This window comes from Astatotilapia calliptera, chromosome 18 (assembly GCF_964374335.1).
Source record: "Astatotilapia calliptera chromosome 18, fAstCal68.1, whole genome shotgun sequence".
NCBI classification, from domain to species: domain Eukaryota; kingdom Metazoa; phylum Chordata; class Actinopteri; order Cichliformes; family Cichlidae; genus Astatotilapia; species Astatotilapia calliptera.
This window is the reverse complement of record NC_137439.1, coordinates 9,291,998-9,318,236: the sequence shown is the minus strand read 5'-3', so window position 1 is coordinate 9,318,236 and position 26,239 is coordinate 9,291,998. Positions and strand designations below refer to the sequence as shown.

Sequence of the window (26,239 nt, the reverse complement as noted above, 5' to 3'; positions counted from 1 at the left end):
AGTTCAGAAACATCATAGCCTACCTTCACACGCTGCTGAATTCAATTTTTCAGACACTTTTCAACACCTACTTGATCTTTTAGATTCACAAAAGGAGGCTGATGTCCCTCCAGCCGCCTATCTTCTTACTGGCATCAATTTGTTAGCTTCATCTGACTTTTGTTTTTCAGTTTAAAAGGAAATGTTAAATGCTGAAATACTCAACCTAATGACAAATTAGGATTAGAAAGGGCAAGTACCCCCTGCCACCCAAAAAACTAAAGGCGGCCCGATAATCACATCTAAGACTTAACTTTAAGCCCTCGTCTTAGAAGTCGCAAGTGCAGCAGGTGCGCTGCAGACGAAAAACAGCGCAGGGGTAAAGAGCAAAAAAAACTGTGTTAAAAAAAAAAGTTAAAATGAGCCCCACACTGGCCACGAGATTAGAACAGATAAACAGTACATTAGGCTATACGCGTCATCATAATTACCGATAGATATATATAGCAGTCGCAGCCGCCACCATCCAGTTTTGGAAACACGTTGGACTAAAAGGGAAAGGGACAGGAGGAGGAGAACTGTTTCTTTCTGTAGTAGGGATTTAAATAAATATCGTGTTTTGTTTCGTTTTTCTTCATTAAAGCCAACTTTCCTCCGGCCAGGCGGTTTGGAAAGAGAGATACGGCAGATGATGGAGAGGTGTTGGTGGTGGTGGGGCTTTATGTGAAGTTCTGCAGGGGCTGGCTGACCCTCATGCAGGCCCAGTAGAAGGCCCGAGCCAGGGTGACGAGAACCAGGAGCAGCAGCACGGCCCACGAGGCGTAGATTCCCTTGTAGGTCTGAGCCTTCACCCACGTTCCAGCCTGCAGAGAAACAACAAGCAGAGGGAGCATTCAGGCATCCATCTGCTCCCCACAAAGCCCTTTCAAGAGGGACATGTAAGCAGTGGCAGAGCCAGGCATTTTTTATAAGGCTGGAGAAGCTTGTTTATTTATTTAGTTTTTTAGGTGGAAAATGCAGGTATGACGGCCATGCAGAAAAACAAAAGGATGAGAAGAAGCCAATTTTATATAAATCCTAAAATAAAAACAAAAACATGTGGAACAGTCACTCCTATTATTATTGGTGATTAAACACAAAAGATATTTATAATGCACTGTTAAAATGTGTCCATGTGGGAACAAGTGTGGCTCCACAACAAAAAAGTCCTGCTAAAAAAACTGAAGTTACTGACTGTAACTCCAGTTCTGGGATTACGTGCGACCCAGACGGAATTTTGGATGGCCAGAAAACGCCGATCAACCTAAATGTAAGGGAACGAAGGAGCCTAGTCTGCAGGTACGTTTGAATAGGTTTCCTGCATTTATCCTCAGATCAGTTTTGTTGCTGTAATCTGCACAAGTTTGAAGTAATCTCCGCCACGACTTTGCAGAGATTATCATGTCCAATAATCCTTACATAAATCTGCCAATAGGTTGATGAAAAACAACAACAACAAAACAAACCTGGAAACTGCTCTGTGTTTATACACCACTACTGTGTTTAATCATCAGCAATTATTATTATTATTGGCTCTTGGGTTGTTGTTTTTTTACTTACTAATATTGTAGTATTTTTATCTTCCAATATAAAGCACTTTGGTAGGACTGTTATTTTGAATCCATGGTATAAAAACGAAACTACACCGAAATGCAATAAATTGGACTGGATTACTGAGACTTTACAAGATTACTCCTTTAAATCAGTAACATTTATTTTAACCTTAAGAAATGTCTTTAAAAGTGGATTTTCTTGAACTCTGAGTATAAATCAAACAAAAAGCAAAACAAAAATACCTACGTTTTAAAAGTCTCTCGAGTTATGCCTGAATTATGATACTACATTAAACTGCATCACAGTCCGGTGTAACAGGTCTTTTTCATACTATATTCATTAGCACAAGGAAGCTGCTTTCAAATAAAATATAATGGGCCTGTAACTGATAATTATGATAATGGAATAGATAGTAGTCTGTCAGTGTAGACGTGTGCCACTTTTCTTGTTTCCATAGCTCTGAAAATGTGTGCACACATCACAGTCTGTTCTCAAGCTTCCTCGCTACCCTGCGTTTCCATAAAAGCAGCTGCTCAAGATTTACTGTCTGTAAGACCAAGATAGACAGCTTTAGTTTTACTCGTGATGGCAGAGTGATGCAGACACACCAGTGGACAAGGACAAATGTAAACAAGCAGGTCGCCCACTGCAGCGAGTACTCAGCAAAGTAGTATAGACTGGGCTTTAGATTAGGTTAGACTGTGTAGTCTGTCTTGCAAGGGAAACCGCCATTCAACAAGGGAAGATGAAGAGAAGAGGGTGACTTTACAGATGTGTAAAGAAAAGAACTGCGCTGGATTTATAAACTAAGAAAAATATCATACATTTAAATGAAATTTCAAGGCAGCCCAAACTAAAACGATCAGATTTTCAGCTTTTAAACTGACTTGGCAGCAACACAATTTCTCCTCTCAAGGACAGAAAAACAAAGACCAGTTAACATTTAGCCCCATATCCACACTTAGTGATTAATTCACCAGCACCACACTAATGCAGTGACAGGTTTTTTTCCCACAATTTTTCAAGCAGAAGCTAATATTCAATACGTAGGAGTGACTGAGAGATAAGAGAGAAAACAGCTTTGCCATCAAGTATTAAGTGTGCAGCTGCTCAGAAGAAAATTATTTAATGAAGATGGCAAAAGTGACTTTGAGAAAACCCACAGGGATTTTCTGGGAGTACGGAAATATAAATTCCCTTTTCAAAGTCAAAACACTCAAGCAAAATTCACATGGGTATTAAAAGAAGCAGGAAAAGAAAAAGGATTTAGAGGCGTTTCTGTTGTCAAGAATATCTAAACTTAATATTACCATCTATAATACACTATTATGCTTCCAAATGTTCAGGGCCAGAAGCAGAAATCCAAAAAAGCTCGATAAAAATAGAAATCATGAGGTAATCTTAACTGTTCAAGCAGGCCAAAAGACATCAATATGCTTTCAAGCTTCATCTTTCTTCTTCTATAAACGATGTGTGAACGTTTAATCATTCATGTCGTTCTCAAGGGGGTTTTTACAGTTTAACAGGCAACTCTCAAGACAAAATCCAGGATGTCAAAGCCGTCACCGAGTTGAATCTTAACTTCTTTTTTCCCTTTAACTATTCTGTTTAAAACTCATAATTAAAATTCAGCCTGGAAAGTCAGCTTGATCGGTTACTTGTCTCTGGTTCTTGCTGTTAAAAGGTTATTGACGCAAAACACCCCTAAAGATTAAACTGTCAAAACTTGCTGCTCATGCACCACTCATATAATTAAAAACACCTTTTCATAAAACACAACCTCATTCCACGTCGTGACATTTATTGCCACAACACCAGCATTACGCAATGCTTTCAATGCAGCACATTTAATGTTTGGATTACGGTTCTTAAAGCTGCCAGGCATGCAACCCTCTTATGCTCAGCCTCTTTTGATGCTCATCTTACGCCCTCTGCTGTTCAGAAAGCAGAATGTCCTGACCATTTAGCCCTTCTGTGCATCACTGTTAGACTTTTACATCCCTCATTTACTCTAGACTCTCTAAAACAGCTGTTATCTCCTTTATTATTCTGATAATATTCCACTGCAGCATCTATTTACAATCACTTAAATGCAGGCAACAACAGAAATTCTAAAAAGCACCGTGAGCTCTGATGGATTTTTGCACACGTCAAACTGAGAGAACAAGAAGCGACGAGGCAAAGCAGGAGATCAGAACTCAGCACAAATGTTCTGTTTTGTTATTCTGTGGGTGTTGAAGGCAGCGTCGCAGCCTGACACAGCTTACAGTTAAAGCAGGTTGTGTTTGTGCTTTTTCTCAATGACAAATAGAGGCCTGTCACACCGTGTCTGCAGAGCAGCCGCGAGGCGCCAACCTTCCATGTTAAACAAGCGACGACAAAAGAAAAGATAGCAATCATGTTGCTTCTCCCTGCTACCTTTGTTTTATCTATAATTGTGGACTTTTCGCTTCATAAAACAAAACAGGAAGGACATGAGAACCATTTTCTAAAAAGATAAATGCCCGGCAGACAGCTATTCATAATCTCTTTTTTAATACTGAACAACAGCTCCTTGACTCATGTGGGTGTCAGACTGGCGTTGGGCGGCGTGTGCTCACCATCAATCCGGCGGTTGAAATGCTGAATAGCAAGCAGAGTAGAAAACACCACAAGCTCCGCCTCCGTGGATACCTCTGACCAATTGAAGACCTGTAGAGGAGAGATAGAAATTAATATTGCTTATTTAAATGCAGCAAAAAACCCTGCAGGTTTATGTATTTTTCTGTTCAGACTCATAGTGTGAGAAGTTCAGCCATTAACTATATCAAGTGCTTCCTGTCTTTTCCTTACTCATAACTGCTGTCCTCTTTATTTTAATATCTCCAGTTTTTCCCCAAGGAACTCCAGTAATTTGCATGACCCTTAAACTTATTAGGAATAATATCTGCATCAGTACCGTTTTGTGTTTATCTAAAACTACCCAAGTTGCCACAATGTCCAGCCTCTCAGTAAAACTCTACATACACAACCCACAGAGTGCATACAATTTTACTTAGAATACAATTGCACTTAAGCCCTCCTTACTGTGAAGGAACAGGGGAAAAAAGACTTTTAAACATACCAAATAAATGGTAGTTAGAGCCACATGTGCCACATGAAACAGGGAGTTTCAGACCTCGATGAAGTAACAAAGATATTCACCGATTCCAGCTTTTTATAAACAAAATGTTAGAAACACAAACAACGCCTCTTTCCTGCCATATTGAATTAGGAAGGTAGGACAGTGAAATTAATTTTCCATCTCTGAGCTGGCCAAATAACACCAGGCTGTCTGTGCAGCTGGCTGCGTGACCAGTGTGCAGAGATACTACAGTAATATTCAATATTACTTAACTCACACATCACTGACCTCCCTTTGAGTTTATTTACTTAAGAAAATGCACTTTTGTGAAAACATGCAGATGTTCAAACCTAATGTTGGCAGGTTTGTACAACTAGTGTGTTCACCCTCACAAATAGACTGCATGCAGTACACTACAAGTACCCAGATTATGCAAAATGTAGAACACTTGTCACCCTCCATGGCTGCCATCGTGCCCAAGCGGCAGACTGGGAGGGGCCACTGAATAATTTTCAGCCAGTAGGTTGGCATTAAAATTACATGTGTTTGCTGTTTATGTGTGTTAAAATTTTCCTCAGTATTAAAGGATTTAGTATTGGGCGTGTGGACAGTGCCTCAACAAGTTATGAATGCATGCAAACTGTGGCTGCTAGAGCAACAACCTTGGATCATTTGCCATGTTTGGTTTGAGACAACGCTGCTACCTTTGTCACATTCAGGTTTTCCAGTCAGGTTCAACAACGTGACAGCAAGCAGCGTGAACAATATCACCCCGAAACTGGAGCAGCTAAATATAATTCAGCCATCATTAACTGTGTGTGCTGGTTTTTTGGGTTTGTTTTTTTCCACCAGAATATTTCCTTTTGTGTCACATTATAAAAACAATTACAATAACTACTTTTGGTAGCTTCATTTTAGTTTGCATTTCTACATTCTTCATTTTTAACCTGCAGAAACGCACCTGTCCAGACTGAATGGAGGTTCTGTAGATGCTTTTGTGTTGACAAACTACAGTCTTGTGACTAAATCTGTTCACAAAAACTGCACCTGCACACCTGTGCACTGCAAGACAGCTGACATACTGGCACGTCTCTTCAGTACCAGAACAAAAGGCAGCTATTTGCTTTGTATATCCGTTCTGATTATTCAGTTTCTTTTTTTTTTTAAACGTATAATCAATAACATGTATTTAACCGCATCCTATATTATTTCAAATTTATCATGCAATTGCAATAGATACTAGCATCCTGCATCCATTTCTCACCATGTTAAGAAGCTCATGCAGACAGTGATGCAGTAATCTGTAACCTGAGGTACTAAACATATATGGACATACAATGTGACAGATCAGAAGCCTCATGACATTTAACACTAATTGAGGTCTGTGAGGAAACGGGAAGTAAGAGATTTAATTAAAGTGTCCCTGAAGTCACTGCTTATTACCTTTTTGTTACTGTGTCTGAGTAAAACCTTACAGCTTAATGCCAAACGGTGTAAAAGCAAAAACTGCGTACGGTGAGAGGAGAGTGGTGTAATGGATGATTTGCTTATAGCTACTTACACTTTCCTGCAGTGTGGGCACCTGGCCAGCGTCCGATCTGTGAACTCTGTCCACTGAAATTACAAAGAGAAAGATGTGAGCTTCGGCTTCAGCTAAAAACGTTTGCCAACTTAGCAGTTATGGTGGCGACACACTTACACTCACATTAATTCTCTTTTTGACCTCTAACAGACAAACTAGTGATTCTGCTTCTGTTAGGTTTATAATGAAACAGGCACAAAAGTTTGCCTTTGACTTCACTCAGAAAAATAAAAATAAACGTAGCACCAGGTAAAAATTAAATAAGTATAGCTGTGCAGCAGATTGATAAGCAAATGTGAGCAGGTGTTGGAGAGAAGTCCTATACAGTTTGTTTATAAAGTGCTAACAGCAGATAGATTTGTTTTTTTCCCCCCCCATCCATTTGGGCTGGTCAGAAGATTTTTATCATCAGGACAGGATACTGAAGGGAGTGAGAAAGTGTAAAGGGCCTGCAACTGAAACACTGCAGTAAAATAACACTCTTCCAAATAATCAAAATTCAAATACAATGATGTCTTCCAATGACTATCAGCATAAATTATCCAGATGAAAACACGATGTTTCTGCATTCTTTTTGTGGCCGACATTTTTTGTCTTTTCTTTAGCGCGTCTCTCCAAACTCAGTCTGAGGTGAGTTTATCCAGGATGACAGGAAGAACAACTTTGATTAAAATCAGAAATAAAATTTTTCTTTAAAGTTAAAAGAAGGCATTGTGTTTTATCAGGACTTCAATACTGAGCAAAATAAACCTGATTAGGATCGCTGCTATAATTGAGCAGCCCCAGGGTAACTTTCTTTTTGTTTTTTAAATAAATGTTGAGTTTTCCTGGCTCAAAATTGGCTTTTGGCACACACAGGTGAGTCAAAGTCAGTTTTAATTGACTTTACAGAGGTCTGACCATTAGACATTTTACCAAAATTTTAAGCTTGAGTAATGAAACCCTCCTTCTACAGAAAAAAAAAAAAGTTTTTATACAAAGCATAAAAAACATGCAAATGTAATGTAAATGAAGAGGACTTTCTTTCTTCTGACAGGAACATTTGTCGTTAACGTCTCTCAATCATATGGATATCAGCTGCAAGGAGCAAAGAACTCCTCGTCTCTCTTCAAGTCACATCAATCATAAACGCCACATAAGGCTCTGCTGGGGTGTGAAGAGCTCAGATATATGTTAATGTAACGTCATGTTAATTTATCAATAGTGCTTGGACAAAACAAAATGCTCCTGATGTAACAGTGCACCCAGCTCATTTAAAGTAAAAATGAGCTTTACCTGACAATGTAATGTGGGAATTTGACACTTGAATTCAACAAACGTGTGATGTTTCAAAAGGAAAGTTAACATGTTAAATAATGAAAAAATAATCAGGATTATAATTTTTGCTACAATCGTGCTCCTCTACATGCAGATTAATTGTCTTTAAAGTCCTGCAATTTCCTTCTTGCAGAGAAATATGTAACTTTCAGTCACATAAAGTAATAAATGAGAACATAAAAATTAGGCTTGGTTCATAAATCATTGCTTTAATTCCAATAACATGTTAAATCAGGGCTAGACAACTTTCTTTTTCTTCCCCCCCACAGGGAGGTACAATGATAAAGTGCGAGAAGGACCACTATTTATGTTAAACTTGATGAATTTTGGTAGGCAGAAAAAAAGGCCCTTTTTTCTAAAACCAAGAATTTCCTATTACAAAGACATGAAACAACATCTCCTCCTTTAGGCTGCTCCCCCTAGCGTATGATCTGCCACTTAAGATACTGCACAATCCCAATATTCTACAGAACATATTAAACGTTTAAGCTGAGAAATTATATTATTTCACAAAGGTTTTTGCTCTTTCTAAACTCAAGGGTAGCAACTTGTCTCAGAAAAGTTGGGTTGGGGTGTTGTGCCAAAAAGTGATTGTCTGCCAAAAACTGATTTCCAGTGTTTCTGTGTATTTTTTTTATGCGTGATATCTTTACGTATGTTCGTAAATAGACTTCGGTGAACAGGGGATACAAAGGGGTTACATAAAGAATTAAAAAATTATCTGTTTTTTAAGTATCTTTACAACTTGTACTTACATTATCCGGTCCTTTATCCCCACTTAAAATATTTTTACAGAACTATTGTAATATTTGCTGCCATTTCTGCTGTCCTGTTGGGCAACTTACTCTTACAAAATACATTTTTAATGTTAATGAGATTTTTTTTTTACTGCATAAATAAAGGTTATATAAAAGTCGCTGCCAAAAACTGATTGCGGCTTGTATCTTGTTACACGAATGTTGTTTGTGGCTCAAGATGACTTTGTGTCATCCATAAGGGATGCATTTGACATATGTTTAACATATTATAGCCCAACAAGTTACTTATAGCACTTTAAATATGAGCAATCGCTTTTTGGCAAATACCGGAAATCACTTTTTGGCAGACAATCACTTTTTGGCACAACAGGGGCAACAAAAGCCTGGAAAAGTAAGTGGTACTACAAGGAAACAGCTGGAGAAACATTTTGTTACTAATCAGGTTAATTGGCAACAAGTCAGTAACATGAATAGGTATAAAAGGAGCATTAGAGGGGCAGTTTCTCAAAAGCCAAGGTGGTTAGAGGTTCAGTAATCTATGGGAAAAAAATACCTCTAAAACTTGTGGAAAAATTTCAGTCAATGTCAAATTGTGAAGACTTTGAATATCTCATCACCTGAAGTGCATAAAACCATCAGAGTTTCATCAGAAATCTCTGTGTGCAAGAGACAAGGCTGAAAATTAATACTGAACGTCTATGATCTTCTGGCCCTCGGGCATGACTCTGTCACGAAAATCCCTGCATGGGCTCGGGAACACCTCAAGGAATCATCGTCTGTGAAGACAGTTCACTGTGCCATCCACTAATGCAGGTTAAAGCTCCATCATGCAAAGAAGCTGTATGAGAACATGATCCAGAAACACCACCAGCTTCTCTGGACCAACGCTCATTTAAAATGAACTGAGGCAAAGTGGAAAACTGTTGTGTGGTCACACGAATCAAAGTTTTTAAGTGTTTATGAAAAACATGGATGTGAGATCCTGGACTAAAGAGCAGAGGAACCATGTGCCTTTTTATCAGCACTGTTTCCTAAAGCCAGCATTTCTGATGACATGGGGATGCATCAGTTCTTACACATCTGGAAAGACATGTATATGTATTTACAGGCGTTAGAAAACGAGGGAATCCTACTCAGCAGAAAATATGGATGGACCTGTCACAACAGTTTGACACGTGTTGCTGTCATCAAATTCAAAATGACCTTATTATGTTCTTGAAATGGTACATTTCCTCAGTTTAAACATGTTCTATTGTGAATAGAACATGGATTCATATGAAATTTGTTTGCTCCCAAGTAATTCACTTCAACACCCATTAACCAAATACTTCCTGTTAATTTTTTTCCCTTTAGTAGTTTCCCTTTAATGTCTAGGGCCAGACTCATATGGTTCACAGGCTAAATGTGGCTATTGAGCCCTTTGTTGCCCATGTGTGCAATAGATTATTTTGATATAAGGTAATATTTTGCTTTTTATGTCAGGTACAAGTTATGAAGTAGTCTTGAAGGCCTTTTTTTTTCTTTTTTCTAAATACACCTACTGATATTCAATCCAAATATCCAAATTCTTGGCAGCAGGTGCTGCTTGCTACACAAAAGCAAAATAAGAAAAATTGTTCTCTCTCACGACACAGACAGTTACTTTCTTCCCAACGTTGGGCCGTGATACATTTGTAAACCCTGCAGGGCAGAATTCACTGTGTGCATGCTGTACATTATTCTTGTCTTGAAAGAAACACTGAGAACATTATCACCAGGATCTGCAACAAAAGATTAACTGGAACGCCACCCAGGGCACAGATCTGAACTTTTTGTTCAGCCGCCCTGTCTTTAAGCATGTAGGAAAGGTCCAGCTGAATGCTAAACGCCCAGCACCATCCATCTCACCTCGGAGGTGGGTATAGTCAGAGAAATCGAGAACGGCGGTGTATTCTATTCTTCTCCCAGTATACCCACCTCCTCTCATCCACCATATATCTAAACCATCCTACCTGTCCCACTGATTGTTAAAAGAGCAGCAAGAAGAATTTCCCTTCCTCTCTTTAGCAGAAAATGACCATAATATATCAGCAGAGAGCTGATAGGGTTATTGATCTGTACCAATAATTCAACATATACTTGGCGTAGTGCTTTTTGGATGTTCAATAATTCACTCACTACAGTACATTTCACAACAAAAACCTTGCAGGGCTACTCAAACTGTTACAGGTTTGTAGCTTTGGCTGCAGACGATAAAAGCGTCACCCGAAAGACAGTGTTTTATTCAGCTGTTCTGCATAGTAACACATCCCTTCTGCAAAAATGTGTTTTAATGGCTCTGGACCTTCCTTAGTGACAGGACTTTCATTGGTCATCTACAGTATTTTTAAGAAAAATACAGTAAATAGAGGTTATGACTTTAGCACAGTTAATAACACCATGCAGAAATATTACATTGATACTATGAATGAATGAATATTCTGAGTTACAGGCCCAATTTACTCTACCAACTAAAATGTGTATCTCATAATATTGATGCTCAGAGTTGGTAATAAAAAAAAAATCTTTTTGTCAGACTTGGAGTGGGAGTAAAATTGATTTGATTGCAGTTTTTAGTAGAGATTAAATATATTTTTCAGCCTTAAATTTAAATTTCAGCACTCCCCTCTGAACCTTGAGCTCCTGTAACTGTAAAAATACTCCCAGTATTAAGTAAAATTTTGCATGATTTTGTTAGATATGCTAAAGTTATTGTACAAAAAAAACAAAAAACAAACTCAAACAGCTGAATCTGAGGGGAAACTTTTTTTAAGATTCAGCTGATTTAATATGGAATATTAACCACACAAATTGTACTGATGTTTCAACTCCTACACGCTGCTTCAGAGGTTAATATTTATAATCAATAGATTTTTAATATTTTTAAAGGGGATCTGGTGTGCTTATTTCTAGTTCCATAGTTATATATTAGTGAACTCTCCAGATTAAATATGCATGACTAATAGTACAAAATAATCTTTTGTTTCTCTAACAATGTCTGAAACAAGCTGTTCCTCTCCCTTTTCCTTGCAAACAGAAGGTTGAAGGTGGAGCGAAGAGCTCAGGATAGCAGAGCCAACAGCAGAAAAAAACGGTCTGAAACTGAATATTCAGATGAGTCTGAAGACTGATCTGTTGACTTGTACAAACCCTGACATCATTATTTAAAACTATGATCAGCCGCCACTGTAATATAAGCCTGGAATTAAGAAAAGCAAAACATGTTTCTTTTAACTACAGCAAATATTAATGACACCCTAATAATTTGATTTTAGGAATTACACATCTTAAAACCCACAGCACTGTATGCACACAGCAGATGAACAGAAAACCCAACAAAAATCTATTGATTAGTTTTTGGGACTTGAACCATTACCTCACCAAACTGCCAGGTTATGGTCTCTCTGAACTGCTTCGTAAGATGTATTGTTGTTCCAAATGGCTACACAGGAAGATGAAGTCAAAGGCTGGCCATCACAGCGAAGGGAAAGGCGTGATATCTTTTTAAAAACAGTGATAAGGGTGTCAGCTTCAGGGAGACACTGACAGGGCTGTATTGAGTTGTACGTATTAAATGTGCCACAAATAAAAATAATGAAAAAAGGAAAAGTAGAAAGAGGAATACACTGCTGTTTAGAGATAAGAGGAAAGCATGTGTGTGGTGGGGGTATGACAGTATCTGACCAAGTGACACAGAGTTCAGACAGACCATAAATCCTGCTTAAGTGTGTCACGCGAGGACACCTTGGAGAGCATGGCCAGTTCGATTCACTGACTCTATAATTTTCACAGCTGAGCTCAGACTGATCTCGCATGTACTGGTTTTATATTTCTTTGCACAAAGGATTAGATTTCCCTTTCAATCCTAATCCAAACTACTTATTGAAATAGTAGTATAACATTTTAAGAAATTAGTGAGGTTTAGTTAAAGAAGAAAAGATCAAGCCCTTCTCAAAAAGGAGTCATCTTGGCACCAACTTCAGGCTGTTAGTTTGTGGTAATACAACTATATATTACTGGACATCTTACTGGACACTAAGGAGTGCCAATACATCTTTCTCTGGCACGTATACTAGAGACTCGAACAAAATTCAGGATAATTCATGTCGTCTTTCATATAGAAAACCTAAATAAAAACCTGTAACTACAGAAATCTACCACTGCACAGCTGAAGGTGAACCTCTACTGAGCTTAGGCGCCAGTAAAAGAAGGCTGTGTTCCTTTAATGTTTCTAATATAAGTGTGCCTTCATACATAGATGTGCTTTCATATACATCTATGTATGAAGGCACACTGTGGTTTTACAGGTGGTTAAACCTCTTCTAAGGTTGGACCTGTGACATAGATTAACCTTGTCTATTTATTCAAGCTCTCCATTGAATTAAAATAAAGGTCTAAGCTTAATTCAGGTCTTGAAGATACTGGGAGATGGGCATCGTTACCTTGAACCTTAAGTCAACTTAAATAAGCCACAGCTGATTCGGCATTATACCTGACAGACACGTTTGAACCCACCATCATTTAAATCAGTAATTCTCAAACATTTTCTGGCATACACCATTTAAGGAGGTTTATTCCCACATCCCAGAGATTTTTAAATAAAAAAAAAGAAAAATTATTCAAGTTGACTTTTAAACCCTACCCATATATTAATTCGATTCTGCTTTACTTCCCTCACAGTTTGAGAACCACTGCTTTAATCTAAATGAGCAAATTCCCCAAAACCTTGAAGGCAGAGCTTTTTATGATTTGAAATCCTGTGGTTATTTCCCCTAAAGCTTCTCATTTATTCTAATTAAATAGATGTTTTTTTAAAAAAGCAAAGAGCTGGTACCAGGAAGGTGTTGCTGCAGTGTCCACAGGAGACGCGGGCTCCAGCTGGCTGGGGATCAGGACTGGCCGGACCAGGGTGAACCGGGCCCAGATTTATTATCCTCTTACTGGAAGGAGACAGACAGACACACAACGTCAGCATTCGCACCAGAAGCGACTCGAGATATTATTCAGTGCAAGTGCTAGCTAATAATGCAAGCTGATGCTGGGAGCAGTCGTCTCAAGGGCTGACTGCAGCCTCATGAAATTCATCAGCATTCACTCCTCTCATTACTACACACACTGCTTTCCTACAATCAGCTTTCTCACATGGCTACAGTAGCTCAGAATCACTGATCAGGCCGCGGGGCTGAGATGTGTCTGGTTTAGTCAGCATGTCTGGTTTGAATGCAAAATAGTAATACTGGAGGTAAACTCTTAAAAGTAATTTACTGCAGGAAAAGTGGCCAAAGAGGAATGTGCATACACAACATATTTTATTACTACTTGAGGTTAATGGATGTCTTTTGCTAAACTGTAATACAATAAACTATGACATATGAACAGTTCATTCAGTACAATTCAGTTTTGTTTATTTATTATTCACAACCTTAATAATATAATATTAGAAACTCCAACAATCGAACAACTCCTACAAGGGAGCACTTGGCAACAGCGGGAAGGAAAAACTCTCTTTTAATAGGATGAAACTTCCAAGACTCAAGGAGGGGCAGCAATCCACTGCATCCGGTTGGGTAGTGAGAGAAAAAGTGCCAAGAAAGGCAGGACAAATGGCAAACTACAGCAGAGAGGGCCAGAGTTTAATAATTGTTCATGATTACATATAGCAGTGATATAAACACACTACTGTGAAAAGAGATGAATGAAGAAGATCCGCTCAATCTATCATAGGAAGACCCCCAGCAGCCTAACTAAGGGAGGATTCAGGGTCCAGTCCTAACTATAAGCTTTATCAGAAAGGAAAGTTTTAAGCCTAATCTTAACAGTAGAGAAAGTCTCTGTCTCCCAAACAGAAAACTGGGAGTTGTTTCCATAGTAGAGGGGAATGATAACCGAAGGCTCTGCCTCACATTCTACTTTTGAAAACTATAAGAGCCACAAGTAAGCCTGCAGTCTGAGAGCGAAGTGCTCCATTAGAATAATATTCAACAATGAGGTCTTTAGGATAAGATGGGGACTGAATATTTAAGACTGTGTATGTGAGGAGAAGAATTTTAGATTCTGGATTTAACAGGGAGCCAAACAGAATATGGTGGAAATAACAATCGCAAAATATTAATGTCAAATTGTGTTGTTTCTCCTGCCAATACATTTACATTTTGTATGCCATTGTTAAATATGCAACATATTCTCATTCTGATGAGGTCAGGTAGGATATTTACTCGTTGTTTAAAATGTATACAACAATCTCAAATGAAATTAATGGCTATAGAATTACTGATGTCAGAAATATTTGTCTTCAGCTGCCACGCCAGATAATGCAAGCCTTTTTATCCCTGAGCCTCACTTCATGATCTGCATTTACAACGACACATTAACTCTGAGTTTCACATCTTTATGACAACACATTTTGTAACAGTCAGTTGATGCTTGTTTACATAGCAGCATAAATCTAAAAATTAAAAAAGAAAAAAAAAACATCTAAAAATGTTGCTCTTGCACATTTTATGCCTTGGGCATAAACAGAAATCTTTTCTGTTACAAATTACACATGGCAGCTGCAACATAATGTTGAGACGACATGCAAAAGCTGTGCATCTCCAGTGACTGACATCAGCCATCTGCTTCTTACTATAACAGTCCCATACTATGAAAAAAGTCCCCTCTTTATGTGTTTAGGTAATTTCCTGTCAAGAGAGAACCAACTGGATCTGAACTTTCAGCAACCTTTAAAAAGAAAAAAATATAAAAGACATATCCCAAAAGTTACATTTTCATAAAACTAACTTTTCCAGTTAACTTTGCCCTTCTTTGTTCTGAAGAGGCTGCTGTGCTCATTATGCCCTCTGAGATTATAATATGAAGGAATTTGCTAAGTGTTCATTTGGTTGGTAGCTGCTCCGCAGGAATTCGGTGCATAATTAAAAGCAGATAGATGCTGAATGAATATTGTGATTTTTTTTTCTTTGCTGCGAGGTTCAGAATAACAATTAAATCTCAACATAACCCCCACATCTCCAAATACACATTTAAGAAAAAAAAATACACATAATGCATCCACTGTATCATCCACACAGACACACCTCTCATAATTCTAATGACATGCAGAAGTGAAACTCACGATGCAGTTGTTCTAATTAGGCTGTTATTTCCTCATCCGGCTGGCTGAGCACTGCATGTAAACTGTGCTGGGAGCATAGCCTTAATTGAGGGACTGCTGCTCCCATTGCACCTTGTTTCCTCTGCTTCACTTCTCTCTCGCAGAGAGATGCAGTGTTATTGCAGTCTCACAGTGGCGTGCACACACACACACACACATTCACAGACATACACAAATAACTTCTCACCAATATGGTCGGGGACAGGCAATCCTCTGGGAAGTGACTTTGCAGATGAGCAGACAGTTGCAGGGGCATCGCACGTACTTCTTTCCTGCTGGGGCATTCTTAATGGGCTGCAGAGGGAGACAGAAACACACAGGAGGGAGAGATAAGACCGCAGAACAACACATTCGAATAGGAATAGATAACAAGCCAATTATTCATGATGGACGAGAATTAACCAATACTACACGAGGGAGAGGAGTATGCCAGAAGATATTGGCGTGAGTGTACAGAAGCTGCAGGTTAAGGAAGATAGTTGTGATTTATTATGGGAAACTGTTTAAAAGACTAATAAAGAGTGCAGTCAACAGACAACTAACCAAATGAACATCTATGGGAGATTTTGGACTGATGTTTAAAGCCTTGTCCACATATAAAAACAATTCAGGGTCTATCGCTTTGTACCTGGTTGTAAGTGGACATAGATGGCGGTGACTGTCATAGTAAAACCACTATACAGGTGGTGTAATAATCACATTTGAATTTCAATTACAATTTCAGCTTCTGCTGACAACTAAAACAAGATAAAGTTTTGCAATAATGGAGTTTGCTTTTGCTTGTGCCCCTCCATAAATGTTTAAATTCACTCTCTGCCAGACTGTGGCAGGTCTAGTTACGCTCAAGCTTATTTATTTAAAGCTATTCAGTAAGAAAAAAATAATTATTATTATTTTTTAATTTTTAAGGTTTAAAAAGTCTATATTTTTACCCCCCAAGCATGTAATCGTGTCAAATAACCACAATCTTTTTTGGGTGTTGTTGTTGTTCATCCATCTCTACAGTCTTGTACAACCTATAGAATATTTCTCAATGAATCAAGAAGTGCTGAAGTCCGTGCTGAAATCAGTTAACAGTGTTAAGGATGCACTGATATATTGGCTGACCATTAGCATCATCAGGCTTTGAGCTTGGATGACAACCACTGGCCAACAATGAAAGTGGGCAGTGTTTATTTGTTGTGTAAGGGCCAAAAGCACAAGCTATATAAACGATATTACTCAATTTCGATTCAGTTTTATTAATATCGCGCCAAATCACAACTTCTTTTAGCAACCTGAAGCGTTGCCCCCTGGTGGTCTGGTAAAAGAAGGCAGGCATAACATATTTCCCATTTACATTCACTTCATGTTCCTAGACGCCACATCATTTCCATACTTTAAACAGTCTATGGATATTCTGATAATAACAAAAGCAAAATCAACAGCTTTTCCAGTCAAGTTATTACTTGTAAGCAGGGAGGTGGGTTGCAACTAATTTTTTTGTTTCGTTTTTACCAGCCCAATGGTATGATGTAATGCACTTCTATTGCCAGATGGTGGTGCTAAAGTACCTAGAAGAACAAAAATGAACTGATATAATGCCTTTCTACTCCATTTAGCACTTAAAGCTAACTAGTCACCCAATCACACACGCACATATTCATAGAATGCTTTCTATCAATCTCACACACAAACATACCCACACACACTCCAATGGCTGTACTAGGGATCATTCGAAGTTCAGCATGCCCAAGGACACTTCAACATGCAGAGTGGAGGACTCAGAGATCGATCGACCTGTTCCAGTTGGTAGATGACCAACACTACCCCGTAAACCAAAGCTGTGAGGAAAGGATGCTAATAATAATAAAGCGCATGTGGCGCAGTGAGATTAGGGACCGATTATTTTTTGAAGTCGTCAAATATCGGAGCGCAGCACACCATGACCCCATGTGCTGCTGCGTACACAGCAAATTAAAAAATAAAAATAAAACAGTATGCATGAAATGATTTTTGGTGGCTGTGGCGGGGCGTGGTCGGCGGTGCCGCTGCAGGGGAGGTGGACGCACCTGCAGGGGAGGTGGACGCACCTGCAGGGCATCTGCCAGGTTAAAAGTGTGCTGGGTCCACTGTCGTTGTTGTTTTGTATGTTAGGCTGGCAGCTATAAAGCTGCAGCTGTGTTGTAACAGCAACTGAGTGATAAGTGTGAATAAAGATGCTGAAAAGCATGTTTGTGGAAATGTCATCGTCGGATCTGCCATGGTCCTCTCACAGTGGCCTTCATGTCTGCTCAAACAGCAATGTTTCATCAATTTCATAGCACACACTTGGAAAAAATAAAAATAAAACAGGGTCACTGCTTAACAGATGGGCAGCAGCCTGCTCAGCCTCCTAGTACTGAAGCCCAAGATGGTAAGTTTCAAAATAAGAGCAAGAGGGCTGTCAACTCGTCACTTGGGAGGAATAAAAAAAATAAATAAACAAATAAAAACAGAAAAATTCTAAAATGAGTTGCCAAATATATTTATTCAGCGATTAATATGCATAGGCAACCTGCCCAAGTGATGTTGGAAACACCACAATATTACACAACATCACCCAGAATGAAATAACATCCCGCGTGTCCATCGTGCTGCGTTCTCGCCACAGCGTCATTAAACCCCGGCTAACCAGATCAGAGTGTGCCTTGTTCGTTTCCAGATCCATTATCAATTCCGCTTACAATGCCCGGAGGAATGAAGTTCTTTTCTCCACTCAAGTGAAAACTAATATTAGGAGTGATCATTACACAGTGGATTAGCCAATTTTGTACAATTTTAAAGTTGCCGTGGTAAAATGATATTTCAGTCTTAATATTTATTTCCTACAAAAAAAAAAAACGTAATTAAATTCTCACTGTTACAATGATCCGTTTCGGTATAAGAGATTAAAAAAGGGTGAAGTTCGTGTTCCAGTTTAACTGTGTAATATTACAGTCGCAGAGGTTTCTATCATTCAGCCCATAAGATAATCTATCAGTTAAGCAAAATAATGAGCAGTTACAGGAAATTAACCTTGACCACAGTCTAAATATTGTCTTCGGTGAGACAACAACTCATCCAACGCTGCATGTGACAACTCCATATATAATCATTTCTTCCGCTCTATGAGCTATATCGCTGCTCCCAAGAGACTGCATCATGATTATAACCATTAACTGCGATAATAAACATTTTTTTAAATGCAAATCTGAGGCTGTAAAATAACAATTAATACTGCTTGCAATTACTGTTCCTGATTGCCATCCCACGCCTGCTGTCAAATTAAAACAGGAATGAGCACATCAAAATCTTACTAATTCATGAGTCTAATTAAGGATAATAAACATCCCGCAAATTACACATATTTACTTAAAACAAATAACCGCTGTCTGACATCATCCTCTGCATATCTTTTGGATTTGAGCCAACCCCTGATGTATGTAATAAAGCACGTTTGCACTCTCAGATCGACATCAGTGTAAATGTTTTGCATGTTTCATGAGGTGGTGGAAAACAGGATATCCTCACACCTCTGACATATTTCTGCATATCTGCATATGTCGCCTCCATCTGTAAATTCCTCATTATGCCCATTGGTACATCTGGACACACTTCATATTTCTTCTTCCATGCGCACACAGATTAGCATGACTAGTGAAGCACACTTGTGTAGCCCCATCAACCTGTGAATCTGGCAGCGATAACTGTACAAATTACACAGGGTGTTACCATCAGCACGACTGTCAAATTGACCCAATCATTGGGATCTTCTTCCACGGTCAAACCCGCGAGTTAAACTTGGTAATTAAAGTTGCAGCTGAGCATCTGTTTACTGCACACCTGACCAATCTTTAGCTGGTGGTAGCAAATGAAGAACTTCACTATATTATTGCCAAATTATTTGCGATACCTGTGTAATTACAACATTAGAATAATTAGACCGGCTTCTAAACAATGTCAAGCTTCGTTTAGAGCTATTAGTATTGTTTGCTGAGCCTTTCACAATGTTTGATTGTGTACCTCACCTCTATTTTCCCATCAGCATTCACTCCAAACAAGGCTGGAAACTAGAGCTCAACTATTATGGGTCATTTGAGGCCTCTGATGATTGCTGGAAGTAAAAATGATTGAGATTCATCAGCCATACTCTTCGTGTTTATACATTTTAGAGATGTTCCCGGCAACTAATTTACCAATTGTTTATTTTTGTAAAAAGTAATCACCTAGAATCTTACAGCCAAGTGTGTGTATTTAATAGCCATTTGTAGTCAGATTGTTCAATAATCATGCTGTTTAATTGACAGGTGTCGCTATATAACAGCACACAACACACAATATCAGATTAGCTAGCAGAGTTTGGTTAATATTAAAGGCGCCACATGCATGCATTAAATAAGAGAGTGAAAAGGCAATCTGTGTGGGCTTGTGGGGGAGGGTATCATAAGATTTTAAAACCAACAGGTAACTGCTATTGTGCACGATTAAAATAAGAATAATTATTTTAACCAACTAAATATCTGCTGATGACTAGCTAGGGCGGCAACTGTTAAACGACTAGTTGTGCATCTCCATAATACACACGCATACACATGTAGAAGGTTAAGTGATGAGGTTGCTGTTAATCAACACTCCAGCAATGCAATTCCCAAGCCAGTTTCCAACTTGTCATTAAGACACCACTAAAATCTGCTGTGAGCAAAAGAAGGTGACCAGGTGTCTTCCAGCATTTTTAATTGTTGTCCCACCATTCCATATACTGGGACTACGTCCAACATTTTTGAGTTTTTCTTATTTACTAAAGTCAACAATGAAGAGCAGACATTTACTCTAAAGCCTGCCTTTCATCCAAAGCGGTCCTCATGGGTCAAGGGCAGCTTTTGTTACTTATGCTATGCTCAACAGGGAAAATTTTATGTCAAGAGAATATGATGCAATGGACCACAAATAAAGGGAAATGCAAAAGTAAAGAGTGGAAAAATTACTTGAAGAGGATGAAGCTAGTAAAAAGCTTTTCCTATGTTTCTTCTTCTACATTACAAAAACATTGTGGTTTAAAAAAATGATATCCCAGTCTATGCAGTCCTACTGAAGTTCAGTTATGATTAGCAGAGGGAACAGCAGCTGAAATAACAGTTAAAACTTTTAAAAGTTATTGTACATAACTAGAGAGAGAGCTGTGAACGTTTTATTTATCATTAATCCCTCTATAATCTGTCCGTTTTTATTTTTAGCAACAGTATTGGTAATATGTATTATAAACAGTGGTGTTGCAATGCGCTCTGCTAAACAAACTGTAATGAAACCACTTATGATCAACTCCAAACCTCTTTTTTTGCCCCTTACATTCAGTTTAAAAGTTTGTCATACAGGATAACATATACACTGATAGCAATAGACTGATCGGCCGTCTAGGCAATTATTATCCCAATGGGCTCTATGAGACACTGGGCCTGCTGTGGAGGGCCACATGAATAAGTGGAACTCAATTCAATGTCAATTTTATTTATTTATTTATTTTTTAAATGGATGCGGCCCTGCTCTACTGGAACTAAGTGCTAATCAATAAATTATTTCTAATAATTTGCTAAATTTATGAGTATTAGAGACATATATCCTATAAACACCTACTGGATTGCTAATGTGAAACTGTACAAATCTGCAAGCAAGTCTCATCATGATTTGATTTTTCTTATTTCTTTTATTTTTGCCCCTTCATCTCCACAGTCATTTAGCCTTTGACCTAGAAATCAATCTCACTGTGTCATCCCGGATGACTCAATCCCTAACATGCAACTGCAGGACATAGAAGAAAGAAGAGGAGGCTTGACATAGGTAGCTATAACTGAAGATGTAGAGCTATATCGCATGCCAAAGTATATTTAACTTGCAATATATTAAACAGCTGTGACACACAACTTGAATAGCAGGGGTTACTTTCTGGTATTTCTGTTATTCACCAATGTTGTATGTGAAAAATAAAACAAAGATAAGTGAAACATTTACATTCTTGTCATGGTGCAATGACTTATTTGACAGCTGAGATGACACATTTGAAACAAAAAACATAAAAATATGCATAGCGGATTTCAGCTGAGTCATGTGATACTTAGCTGAATTCCCTCTAAAATAACATTTTGAAAGTGAGGATGTCACACGTTGTTTAAATGCTTTTTGCCTGACTTGCCCCTTCCTCCCCTCCTCGTATCGGACATCTTTCTCTGAGAGGCACCAAAGGAACCACTATACCCACTACATTGGTCACCTTGCATGCCACCAGTGGCTTAATAACAGTCACATCCATTTATGCTCATCATTATAGTACAGGTACCTGTTGCATTATTCACCTGAACAACAGGTGTTGCCACTCAGACAACACCTCCACATCAGTGCTGGTACAAGAGCAGAAATTCCAGTGTTTGGGGGTTTTTTGTGAATCTGACATTGCCATTTTATCATTAAAAAGGCAATGTCATATGTTGCCGTTCGCCAGACACCGGACAGCAGGTATAATGGGACCCTAACACTTGAAGAGAGGAAGCGAGGAGAGAAATGAGTTCAAATGAGATTGCACTCTCCTGCCCAAAACAATCAAATTAAGTTTAGGACAAACTAGTTTGCACCAGATGAGCCCTGGAAAAGCAACTGTGTTTTCAAACCCTGAGACTACTCAGCTGATTTCCTGCAAATCTAACTTGACGCGTGGCGATTGGGAAACAAACAAACAAAAAAAAAAGTATGATGTAATTTATAAATGTTTAATGGTGTGTGATTGCTATGCACAGTAGGCTGAAAAGTGTTTCATTACAGTATTTTCACAAGGATTATAGGAACCATTAGTGACCTCACAGCAAACTCTGGGGATTATCCAGAGTAATGAGGATGTTGATTCTGGAAAAAAAAATGCTTTTAAATTTTTTGATGGCTCTGAGCAAAAAAGGGGACGATTACATCCACCTTATATTAACATAAAGGGTGACAACACCAAATTTGGCAATGTGGTCACAACACATGTTTTGTAATTGTAGCTGGGCAGTATATCGCTTTATTTTAAAGACCGCAACATTATTTACATTTTGTCTTGCCCTATCTATCTATCTATCTATCTATATATATACATACACATATATACATACATACACATATATACACATGTGTGTGTTAGTCTGTACATTAAATGCATGGAACATATTGATAGGTTACCTATATTAAATGTATATAAACATACTTCTGACAGAAACATAAACTATTTATAACACTAACAGTTTACAAACTTATACAGCTGAACAGCATTCTGGGTAATGTTAGCCAGCCAGGTAGCATAACAGTCTATTAACAGCTGGGAGGAGCTCTGTTAATATATTCAAGACTGATGGAGGATGAAGGACTGTGTTTACAGTATTTCAGTTTAAAAAGTTAAAATATGAATTTTGCCTTGATTTCTGAACCTGATTGTTTCTGTGCTGGATTTTCACTCAGGGTACGGCTCAAACAGCCTCCAGACATATCTATAGTCATGTGATTCTAGGATCTCATGTTACTAAAGACTAGCAGGGGTTATTCCTGGAGACATAAATAATAACTCTAAATGGAGATTCCTTCACAGCTCTTCTGTAGAAACATTAATGCTAAAGACCCATGTGCTGATTTTGTTTAGAAACAGCTGAAAAAATAAAGCGGGATTACTGCTCTCATGCCCCTCTGAAACTCTCTTTGGCCTTGCAGTAGTGGTGCATGAGTCTTTTGGGTGTCACGTGGGCTTAAATGCTAACCGTTTACATCTCACAAGATATGGATATAGGAATGTTTGACTAGTGAAGGTCGGAACTGTCACAACTGTGTTATAACAAATGAACTGAAAAGCAGAACAGACACCCTGCTGAAGACTGGCATTATATCCCTGTGTTGTACATTTAACGTTTGTTAACAGAGCTTAAGAGCGGATTATTTACCGTTTTGGTCGTGTGGTTTCATTTTAATTATGTTTTCTTTCTTTTTAAGTGTTTTATACTTTATATACTCCTGGAGGAGAATGGGCCACTGTAAGCCTATATAAAGGCTCAGTTACACCAATATATTAATAATACTACAACTACAACTTCTAATAATACGGAGATGTACTATTGAACCTCTATAATCTTAAAAATACCACAAAACAAAAATTTTGCTCATACCTTCCCTACATCACACATTGGTTTGCGCATTAACATACTGGAGGCTCTGGTGTGAAGGTGCTCAGTACCTAAAGATACTGCACACACAGTAGCTCCTTGTAAGTCACAAGGTATTTACGCTCTACTCATAATACTCAAAACGTTTTTCTAATTTTACAAAATGAACCTCACGTTATACTAAATAAGACGTGTTCTTTTCTATGTTCTTCTGTTGTCCTAAATCTTTTTTATGTGTTAAAACAGTTTATAGTAACAATTCAATTACAAACAGCTAGATGCTGGGCTAGTACAGGAATAGTTGTAATTTGTGCTAAAAAAAAAAAAAAAAAAAAAAAAAACATAAAACAAACAAAACAAAATACAATCCCTCATTTTCAGAACCAAAAATGGGGGGGGGAAAGCCAACTTAATTCATGTTGAAATTGTTTGATTCATACTGGGGTTCACCTTTTTCCATCTGGACAAAGGTCTATGGTCGCAAAATGTAAAACAAATATCTTTGTTTCTGCAGCCATCATTCAGATCAACAAATTGTATCTTCTATTCCTTTGAGCTGACATAATGTAACCTGAAGTAGCCAACGGGCTTTACACCTGGGTCTACAGATTCCTCTGGAAACCAACCTACCGTAGCTTCATTGCAAACCCCACACTTCACCACGTGCTGGTGAATCTTGCCCTCCACAGAGATGAGGCTCTGACACACCCTGCAGCTGATAACAGGGGCACTGCCACTCTCTGGTGAGGTGAGAGGGGAATAGGGCGGAGGGTCCTCCCCTAGGAGCACCGATGGCTGCGTGGGGCTGGGGAATGGAGGGAAACCTGAAGGCAAGGGGAAAAATACAACAGTAGTAAGGACTAGTGAAGGGACACAGTCATAAGAGTTGTGCAGTGAGCTGGAAAAAGCCTCAATTCCCATGACAAATACCCTGTTATGATAAACAAGATAATAAGATTTGGTCTGGAGTTCAGCAGAAAGGAGCTTTAGAAGAAAAACACTCCTGGAATGCTGAGCGGGCTGAGCTTTAACAAATGAGGCTGGGTATTTGTGAAAGGTATTTGTGAAAGGTATTTGTGAAAGCCATTTACTCACAGTGTGTGAGTAAATGGCTCAGTTCCATCTAGAAGTCATATGCAGCATGCAGCCCATGTTTCTCAGTTGATCTATTCAGGCACATTTGTCCCTTTCTAGGTGAACGATCATTGGTCGTCGCTCTCCTTTGCAGAATCCATCGGCAGCCTCCATAATGGCTTTCTCACATGCCAATCAAATCAGGTGTTTCTCGTATGCTAGCTAGCTTAGAGAAACAGTTATCTAGCTTGTGAAGAAAATCGGCTCTCTTAAACTGCCAAATTATATGCACTAATTTGTGTTAAACCCGTAAATGAAATATAATTTGATAATAACGTTACCGAGCTGCATGACTGAGGCTTTGCGGATGGTTTGCCGGTGCTAAGCAGCGCTAGCTGTCAAGCTAGGTTAGCCAGTGAGCACAGCGTTGATTCCCTCCTGTGCTTTCTTCCATTATTTTAAAACTATCGGTTTTATTCAAACAGTAAATGCTTTGTAGCTTTACACCACATACTGACCAAACACAATCACACTAGGGTGACCCCTTCTTGTTGTGATGGCTGAGCTAGAAGAAGAGGCTAATAAAAGCTAAGCTAACTGAGGGTGGAGGAGAGAGCACCATGGATACTCACTCGGTGGTTTGTTGGGCACACCGTACGGTCCCGCACCGGGGGACAACCCGCCGTTACCGCTGCCGAGAGCACCATCGCCCAGATCTGATAATAACGGGGACCTCTCGCCGTCCGCCATACCGAGAGCGAGGCGTGGGGATTAGGGGGGGAGAAAGCGGAGAGAGATTGCAGACCGATACGGTGTTGTATTGTTGTGTCGGAAATGCAGGCGTCACATGATCACACCACCACCACTACGACCGCTGCTGCGGTAACGATGCCCGGGGGTGTGGCACTGCTCACCGGGGGGTGCTACGAGTTGCGAATGTAGGAAAGTTACATTGGAATTATTTGTGAATTATTTACCCCCAGTATTCGATGCACCAGTATAACAAACGCAGGTAGCTAGTTTTTCTCTCCAGTCATCAATGGAAAATTACTAAAATACTCTACTTAGATACTTTTCTTTGATCATGGTAAAAATTAAACAGTCCTTCAGACACTTGACTTGAAATGAGGAGAATGAATGAACAATTAATAGTTAAAGTTTAAGCCTGCATGATGAAAACTGTCTATGTGTCTTTCTATATAAGTTGTTATTAGCAGTAATATTACTTGCAGTAATATTAGAAATAGTAGTGGTGGCGCTGGTAGTAGTAGTATGATTGATTGTTTCCAAAACGAGAACAAGTATAAAGATGATAAGAGTTAGTATGTAATTCAGTAAATGCAGCATCTCCATTAAGTTTTGTGTTAATATAAAAGTATTTTTTTAAAATGTACCAAATTAAGATGTGTACACCATGAAAGTCAGTAATAACAGCTACATTAAGTTGTTGTACTGCAATATACACTATGAATGGTAAATGTTATGCAGATA

General features: G+C 38.7%; 1 protein-coding gene across 1 annotated transcript; it reads right to left on the bottom strand.

Moving 5' to 3' along the window:
- Window positions 1-596: 596 nt before the first annotated feature.
- On the bottom strand, window positions 597-25,682 carry pip4p1a (phosphatidylinositol-4,5-bisphosphate 4-phosphatase 1a). Its single transcript, XM_026149887.2, has 7 exons — window positions 25,381-25,682; window positions 24,305-24,498; window positions 15,691-15,797; window positions 13,185-13,290; window positions 6,237-6,289; window positions 4,173-4,263; window positions 597-842 (listed from the first exon to the last, which is right to left on the bottom strand). Exons 1-7 carry the CDS (start codon window positions 25,496-25,498, stop codon window positions 699-701), a joined length of 813 nt encoding a protein of 270 aa, XP_026005672.1. The 5' UTR covers window positions 25,499-25,682; the 3' UTR covers window positions 597-698.
- Between the last annotated feature and the right edge of the window lie 557 nt (window positions 25,683-26,239).